General features: G+C 40.4%; 1 protein-coding gene across 5 annotated transcripts in view; it reads right to left on the bottom strand.

The window, feature by feature from the left end:
- Nucleotides 1-2,424: 2,424 nt before the first annotated feature.
- Nucleotides 2,425-9,514, bottom strand: part of LOC139746005 (uncharacterized) — a 339,080-nt gene continuing 331,990 nt past the window's right edge. For all 5 annotated transcript variants that reach the window (XM_071656833.1, XM_071656800.1, XM_071656823.1 and 2 more), the window contains one exon: nucleotides 2,425-7,977. In XM_071656833.1, coding sequence (XP_071512934.1) covers nucleotides 7,904-7,977 — 74 coding nt within the window. In that variant the 3' untranslated portion in view covers nucleotides 2,425-7,903. The remainder of the gene's footprint in view (nucleotides 7,978-9,514) is intronic.

Genomic DNA, 9,514 nt, shown 5'->3' with positions numbered 1-9,514 from the left:
GATGAAGCCCTACCCACCCCAGCAGGTCAGATAATTACACAGGAACCTTTACCAGTTGTCGCTGTGGGTCCAACTTTACCATGAGTCACCGTCCAGCATCAGCCCCTCACACACACTCATGTTGGTTTACTCAGATTTACTCGTCGAAAACCACCTCTGGCCAATGGTTGGTGGGGTAATATCTATTGTCATTTGTTTTCAATTAACCTAAGGTACTTGTTCCACTCGCGCTCCCACTATGTCATCCACTCCCCCAACAAATGTTCCCTCTACACTTGACACTTTTCTAAATCTAAGCCCAGTTTCGTGAACAACTTTCCACTGTGTCCTTCCTCTACTTTCAAACAACACTGGATTTTCCCCCTCACTTTTTCTACGAGTGCAGTTAAAGGTTGGGAGCTTCCCCACCCCCTTCTGTCATAGAATATTGAAGAGTTCTTTCCGGATATCCATTCCCCCACCCCCCTCTGTCAATGAACGTTAAAGAGTTCTTTCCCTTGTCGGAAATCGTCCGTTAAAGAGTTCTTTCCTGATCCATTCCCTTGTCGGAAATCGTCCAGCTTCCGCAGTACACGTCGTATCTCAACGTTGTGTGCCATTAATGATATGGGGTGAGGTGTTGGCGTTCAGGCACCTGCATCGCCTCCCACTGTGCACCGTGCTGGACGACACTCGTCTGCCTGGCCTCCTCGGCTGTTGTCTGGGCGACCTCCGTGCTCGAGGCGACTCCTCACTGTCGACTGAAGTAGCGATACACATTCATGATGACATAGCGGGTCCGACTCCGTATCTGTGTGAGCTCACCGACTATGTCAACCAGCGCCAGTTTCTCTGGACATGCTGACGTGGACAGCAGTACTGTGAAGTTCAAACTGATCCATACAGTCGTCTGCTGTTCACTGACATTAAAAAGGTATATACTCTTAGGGGCCAGTGGCCCACCTATTGTTATGGCCAGTGGTCTACCATGGCCAGAGTGGTTCGACTCCGGACGAAACCTTCGAGCGATCCCGAGCCGAGCACCGGATCATGGAGTAACAACAACATTGATCGTGAACACCTGTGTGACCGTCTTGACACCCAGCGTCACTCATCGCTTTGCAAAAAATCTTTTAATCTACTTAATTTTTCTAGAGTCCAAACGTACTTTTTTTTTACGCTAGTTTTTCACATGTCTTGAGAAACAATCCCAGATTGAAACCAGCTGCTCATGTAGCAATCGATATTCGTATATACAGAGTATTGAGCATAATCACGAAAATCTGTAGAATTTACAGAGTTCCTTGCCATTGTATCAGCCAATCAGGAGCTTGCTTCAGAACGTTGCTAGACTCCAGATGTCTTGAGTTATGTCAACAAGGTATATAATTCAAGACTGAATTAAATACGGAATTGAATTTTGACGGAGACTTTTAGTGAATTCAGAAAGAAAGAAGGAGGAAGAGAAAAATAGGAAGGACAAAAAAACGGGTATACTTTTTCATTTCCAGTGGATATACTAGTAACCACTGCCATTAACCACTGATTCAAAGCAATATTACCTGACGAAATGACAGAACCCCAGCGACCAATCAACAAGATTGAGTGCCTTCCAGCACAGTCCACCTCAGGCCAGACTTAAATGTAAATCTCACACACACAACCACAGTAATCTACCTCTCGGACTTGTAGCCCACAATTACACCTTGAGGCTTCTCGTCCTCGAGCAAGGGGAAACCTTTTGCATTGAGATTTTCTCTGAAGTAGCTTAAGCACGAGGGGACACAGGGAGGGAAGGCTGATACGAAGCATCCAACATATTAGCTCATGGAAATGATGAACAGATGACAATCATGAAAATGTTTGAAAACACGTACACACACACATATATATATATTCTTTCTTTCATACTATTCGCCATCTCCCGCATTAACGAGGTAGCGTTTAGAACAGAGGACTGGGCCTTTGAGGGAATATCCTCATCTGGCCCCCTTCTCTGTTCCTTCTTTTGGAAAAAAACAAAACAAGAGGGGGAGGATTTCCAGCCCCCCGCTCCCTCCCCTTTTAGTCGCCTTCTACGACACGCAGGGAATACATGGGAAGTATTCTTTCTCCCCTATATATCCCTATATATCCCTGGGGATAGGGGATGCGTCCATTAATTTTAGTTCCTCATAATTACAAATTTCAGTATAGCAAAAATTGTCAAAAAAGTTTCACTTTAGACGTTTCGTGTTTGTTTGGACCCACATGAAGCACCTGTTCGAGTCAAATTGAGCTACGCAGAATAAGAATAAAAACTGCAAACCTTTCTTGATATACTATCTCGAAATGTTGCAGATATGCTAATGACCCTAATAGGCATTTAAAACCTGCGTTGACACCTTCAGCTTATTGTGGTCTTTAGAAAACTTCAAAAAGGTTTGTGGTAATGAAACACGTCTCTATTAAGAAAAACACAACATTGTTTGGGGTACAAAAAGGCACAGTGACAAAAAAGATTGTCTGCTAGACATGTGAACTACTGAACTACTCTTCTCTAACTACGGGACATGAGTCAAACTACCGTCAGGAGTGAGGGAGGGAGGGAGAGAATGAGCGAGGGAATTGAGGTGGAGGGAGGTGAAGGGAGAGCAGCATGCAAGACACAATAGATCTCTATACGACCAACACTCCGGTATACATCATATTACAACAGTACATATGGTATCCATTAGATATGTTTTACATTACGTGTATATGTACAATATGAGGTTGTTGTGTGTTGATGACCTAAGACTGTGGAGCTGGGTGGTTGGGTCAGTGCTGGTGGGGTAACGTTGCCCCATTCTGGGATTATTTCTAGGTCACATTCCCCCCCCCCCCATCTAATGAACTAGATATTAGGAGAGAAATGAATAGATTTCCATGACTTGATCACACAAGTGCCTTTTAGCTAATGTGATGTCGTAAATAAAAAAAAGGGACAATCTTTTGTTTTCCTGAAATTTGTAAAAATGGTTTACATGGTTACGAAGAGAATATTCGTGAGTGATTACGAGATAATAATATTTCATCATACAGGTCAAGATAAATGACTTTAATACCATTAATATCATATTCTTTACTGTACTGTAAGGTACATAATTCATAATCTAATTGTCATCATTTCGTTCGCCACCAATTCTTCCGTTTTACAAAATTTCACCAAAAGTACAGTAAAATCCTTCAATATCCACACGAGATTACAGTAACCTGAGAGAAGTAAATACATATCTTCACCTGTATTTTGGAGACCAGATTTCCCTGAAGATATCATAGGACCCAACAACCCAGCTAATGGATAATAATAATTACAATAATAATAATAATAATGATACTAATAACAAAGTGATTATTTGACTGTAATAATAACATAAATGATTATAATAAAGCATAAGTACATAATGGATCACATCATAATAAACTCAATGTTTCACGAGAAAATATATATATATATATATTTCGACAGATTTTTCAAGATATTTCTTTTTTCTCTCATTTACCCCCTAACTATACACTATAAACATTACGTCACAGAACACCAACAGCCGTCACTCAGCTACACATCACCGCCACTACCCAACACTTCCACAAGACTCGTCATCTGTCACAGTTTCCCCCAGGCGTCACTGGATCTATTACATTATGACCCACGGGTCTGAGAGAGAGATACGTTAGTAATCACATACATGGATGGGCAATATTCCGGTTCCTTCGGTGTGTCTGATGCTCAAATATCATTTGAAAAATGGAGACAAAAGAACAATGTATTAGGTACTTGTTTTCATGGTTCGTAGCAGATAACTTGGTTACCATCCACTGTAATCACTGCATTTTGTATTTTTGTAATAGAAGTGTTTGTTTTCATGTCTCGTATCAGGTAACTTGGTTAACATCCACTGTAATCACTGTAGTTTGTAATTTATTATCCAGGTACTTGTTTCATAGCTTGTAAGAGTATATATATATATATATATATATATATATATATATATATATATATATATATATATATATATATATATATATATAGTTTCTTCTTCAACTCCCCTCTGCAATCACTTTAATTTCTGTTCTTGAATTACAGTCAGACACACAAGTTTCATGGCTCGTTCGTATTCGCAGAAGTTGGTCGATCTTTCAATGAAACACTCATACGTTAGGAACAGGTTTCTTCACATCCTCCAAACAACACAAGTGTATTGCTTTCCTAAACGTCAGACAACACTACAAGTCCAATTGTTTTTACGTCCTCTCGTCGCAGGACAACACAAATATTTCTAAGGCTTCCACAGGCCATCAGTCACTATTTACTGCTACGGTACCTTCCTCCATATCCTTCGTGGCTGTCAGACAACAGTGCATCGATCCTAACTCACACATGACAGTGTGCATTACTTTTACAGTGCAAAAAAACCCTGAAGATAAATGTCATGGGGAGTTCTCAATAGCTTGGGCCTGACACTTACTATCACACACTAGCAATTTTTGATTATAAGAACGAGTAGGAGACGTTTGTACAACGCTGATAGGTTATGTGGGTGTGAATGTCCACATCACACTATGTCAACAGGTTGCAAAGCACTTCAGCATACTCGCTTCCTTACGACATTGTAAGGTGATGATTATGGTAAATCACTTACATACGTCAAAGTCTTCTTCGAGAAAGAAAACAAGTCTCCTACCCCTCGTGATCTGATATATACTTAAAAATCTAGTTATACATCAAGCATCTTATAACTAATACAAACACTGTGTGAATGATATCATTCATCTGCATCATGAAAAAAAACAAATGACTTTCTGTAATCATCCCCGTTTGATTATCAGAGCGTTGAATAGCCTTCGAAGCTCCAGCGCTTGGCTTTATAAGTCTAAATTCTATAATCCAATCCAGTCTATTTGATTATCGAGTCCCAGTGTGTAAAGAACGGTAGAATGTTTGAGAAAAATAGAAAACTTCCTTCATGAAGTAGACACACGTCTCGGATACATAACAAAACATCTTTATAGGATACGTTGATCAATATCTCGTCTGTATTTTACAGTATAAGCGTTACTTGGAGACCTTCTGTACACATACTAAGGGTCAAAATGTATTTCCATCTTACGGCACAGAATATAGATGATAAAAGAATGGGTTCATCTTTTTTTTGAAAACGTAAATTGTGCCCAAAAAGAACATTTGTAACTGCAGTTTGTAAAGGAGGGAGCATTGGCGAAGAAGTTGGACTTGAAGTCAATTACGTATAGGTAGTGACATAATCTGTCTTATGAAATTTGGTTTTTCATTGAATTTTCACACAGATCAAACTATTCACGGTACATCATTGATTACCTCAAAGATCTATTTGTACTATGATTTTACAATCATGATTTCTTGTTGTAGATTATACTTTTCCTTATAAAAGGTAAAAGGAATATAGACAGTTTACAGTATCCTAAAACCTCTATATTTTGAAACTTGTTAAAGATATTGATGCTAAAACTTTGAGAATGAGAAATAACGTTAATTCTCAAAGGCCTTCTTTAGACAGAACACTCTTTTTGCCTTTAGGGAAAAAACATCGTATAAGTTGCATTCGAACCTTTTGGAAAGCATTGGGAAATTGTATATGGACTTCCGAGGTGTATCGATTAGCGTTCCTGACCGTGACGCATTCACGGGCCGTCTAGCGTCGAGCTCATAGGTTCGAATCCTAGTTTTGGCAGTCGATCATAGTATATATAGCTTTAATGCCTGTGCCGTCTCAGATAACATAAAAATGTATATAAGGATAGTTTAGACATTTTTTTTTTTGGTCGTTATATTTTCTTTGTTGAGACAAATCAAAGAAACTGCCGACATTGTTGAAGTAAAGGCCTATACGATATTGTACAATATGCAACACCGATTGTGTGTTAAGTTCTATAACAAATCCCTATGTATAAAAACATGGCCTGATCAACACCAGTGTCTTGGAGTATATGATGCACTCCTTGGTAGAAGGATGTGTGTTGTGATTAGCAACCTGCATTGATCTTGTTCAAAGATCACAGTCATCCACCGAAATGATGACAGTTGGATAGCTCCTTTTTCTTACTGTGAGAAGATGGAAAGTTCCCTCCATGTTCCTTCTATTGAGTGATGGAGAGTTTCGTCTGTGTTCTTCCTGTGGCGTCATGGAGAGTCATAATGATGGAGAGTAGCTTTCGTGTTCTTTCTGTGGAATGTTGGAGAGCTGCCTCCTTCATCCCTGGAAGGAGTGAGGGAAAATCGACTTCTTGTTTCTTCTGTGGAATGATGGAGAGGTGCTTCCTTGTGCCTCCCGTTGAGTGATGGAAAACTTCGACTCCATTCCTCCCTGTGGAATGATAAAAAGTTGTCTTCTTGTTCCTTCTGTGGTTGGTGGAGAGCTGTTTCCTTGTTCCTCCTGTGGATTGATGGAGAACCGACTCCGTTTACCTTCAGTGGAATAGCTGAAGGTAGCCACCATTTCTTCAGTATGCTGACACACAAGTGAACCAGAGTCCTAAGAATAGCCATCATCACAGACGATATCCGGGTGCCATCAAGTCTCTTCACTGGAAATAAATGTACTTCGACTGGACTCTGATATGTGAACCTTCTACAAGCAAACGAAATCCGAGAACGGGTTGAGGCAGCCACGAAATGGACCATCATGGAGGAGCTTCAAGAAAGATGAAGACGATTGGGAGTCACCCTTCAGGCCGATGAACTTAAAAAGACTCGTTTATGGAATTCTGTGCGTCTGATAAGGGATTGGATCATACAAAGCGATGCTTTTCAGCCAAGAACTGATACAGGAAGATTGACTGACAGTCTGGTATCTATACATCTCAGCGTACATCTGGAGTGGTTTTTGTGTGTTTGTGTTTGGTCGTCGTGTGTTACGAGACGTTATCAAGTCGAAAGAAGTAGAGAAATCTAGATGTTCAACAAGAACCAAAAGTCATTTGATTTGAGAATCAAAAAGGGCACATACATTTTCTGATTCCATGGAGCTAGGCTAAAGGACTTCAAAATAACACCCACGAAATGAGTAACAAATTATAAAGCACTGAATATTCTGAGAGTCACAGGCATGTGGTCTACAGTTTTTCTCTTAAACAGATGCCAATAGTTAAGGAATAACTTATTTTCACCCAGGAAATTATCCAAGAGCTTCTTGTAGGACATAGGGACATAAGAATACTTGAGAGCTAAAAACATGAAGAATCTAAGAGCCTTGTGTAAGTCACTGGTAGATTCGAATACCTATGGGGTTTAAATGAAATGACCACTGGAATGTACTTGTTAGCATCAATAGGGTAAATAATGAAGACGAGGCTTTCACTTTCAGTTTAAGAGACGACTCTTTTATTTTCAAGGTACGTAAATGAAATTTGATTATAGTGGAGAACGCAGGGCAAAGAAAAACGTAAAGCAAGATGATGGAGAGACAAGAAGTTTGAAGATGGAGGATCGTTGAAGGAAAGCTGAAGGTGGAGGCAGAGTGGAGGAGGTCTTAGGACAGAGGCAACGTGAAGGAAATCTGAAAATGGAAATCTGGAGGCGAAATGAAGGAGGTCTGGTTAGAGGCAAGATGAAGGAACTTAGAGGGTAGAGGCATGAAGAAAATCTTGATATGGAGGCTTGGCGGAGGAATTATTACAAAGGAGGAGAGTGAGAGAAAGGCCTTTGGATGGAGGTATGATGAAGACAGTCTGAAGATGAAGGCACATGGAGGGAAGTTCTCAACTAGAAACGCGGTAAAGACAGTCAAAGGACAGAGACATGGTCACAGAAGCCCCAAGTTGGAGGTAACTTAAGATATGTCTTGGGAAGCAAGGACAAGGTCATGTAAACTGTTTATTAATGGCTGTTTCGGCGGCTGAGCCTGTAGCCATGGCGGTGGGGCAGCTAGAAGATCATACATTCGACGGGGAAGTTGGTGTCGGGGTCCATTTTGCTGAACTCCTCCGGCGTTGGACACCCTGTGGACAAACAAGCTAGAATTAGCAGTGCTCTGTAGGTGAACCACCAGTAAAAAAACGATTAATTCTAGGGCCTACAGTGAGTTTAGCGTCTTGTGATTCTACAGGAGAGCTTTAATGGCATACTGGATTGACGCACGACAAAATATTTGCGCAGTGGCAAGTCGTTTGGTGAAGAGAGGAGGTGGTGAAAGCCCTGCGTGAGATGAAGTGAGGCAAGAAAGCTTGAGTAGATGGGACTGTAGTTGAATTTCTCAAGAAAGGGGGTGACTGGCAGCCCTGTTGATTGGTTGAATAGGATCTTCAGCTTATGTATGGTTTATAAATGACCTAAAAGGACTATTGCAATTTCCCTGCGGTCGTATATTCTGATATCATATACTTTCCAGAAAAAGCAAATGAAAATAGGAGCAAAAATTCTTTCTAGTAGTGAGAAGATAAGTGTAATTTCTTAAAGAACTTCATAATTAATGATTATTACTCATACGCATCAAAGCATTTTGCCAGAAGTGTGTGGTTTACGTACCAATATATCTACTTAAGGTTCCGTATGGTAAGACCTACCCTGGTGTACTTTATTTTAGGTGAGGTTACTTCATACTAAGTGAGGTCTCGTAGGTCAGTTTTAATAAGGGTTTATTGATGCTTACGTTGTAGATATTTTGTGGTAAATTGAACACATTAGTTTCCGTGTTCTACCAAAAAAGCTGTGTGTAATATATGCCTTCAGTAAAGAATGTGATGATCTTAAACATTTTTGTCAATCTTTAAATCTTTGAAAGGGCCTTTTTGACATCCCTCTGGGAAGATGTAATGTAGTTACCCTGGTGTAATCACTAATTACTGGGGTATTTTTGGTGAGGGATTTACTTTCATACTTTTGCTTTACCAGTATTAATCTTTTGGAGGGTAAGTTTGGATAATGGGGGACAAATAATTGACATGTTTTTCTGGAAGCTTGACACAATGTTATCAAAATAACAAAATATCATCTATCTTGGCACCAGAAAAGCAAACACCTTTTTCCTTAGTACTTTTACCACAGAACTCTTGGTCTTCATGCCTTACTAGAAAAAATACCCGACCAAAATAACGCTAGGATCATTCTGTGCTCTGTCCTTGCGTACACTAGACCTGTTTTGGGGTCGTTATCTCTTCATCCTGAACCCAGACTTGAGGATACCATGCCTTCCTTGCTAGCTGGCCAAATGGTGAGGATGGCATGCCATCCTTGTTGGTTGAATGGTGAGGATGGCATGCCATCCTTGTTGGTTGAATGGTGAGGATGACATGCCATCGTTGCTGGTTGAATGGTGTGGATGGCATGCCATCCTTGCTGGTTGAATGGTGTGGATGGCATGCCATCCTTGTTGGTTAAATGGTGAGGATGGCATGCCATCCTTGCTGGTTGAATAGTGAGGATGGCATACCTTCCTTGCTGGCTGAATGATACCACTAACAAAGTCTCTGGAACCACTAACCCCATCTTTTTTTCCTCCCACTTACCACTACTGTTCTCTTCTCTTAAAGACACTCG

Source organism: Panulirus ornatus, chromosome 4 (genome assembly GCF_036320965.1).
Source record: "Panulirus ornatus isolate Po-2019 chromosome 4, ASM3632096v1, whole genome shotgun sequence".
In the NCBI taxonomy this organism is placed as follows: domain Eukaryota; kingdom Metazoa; phylum Arthropoda; class Malacostraca; order Decapoda; family Palinuridae; genus Panulirus; species Panulirus ornatus.
The sequence above is the reverse complement of the archived record's forward strand: the minus strand, read 5'-3'. Positions and strand labels throughout refer to the sequence as shown.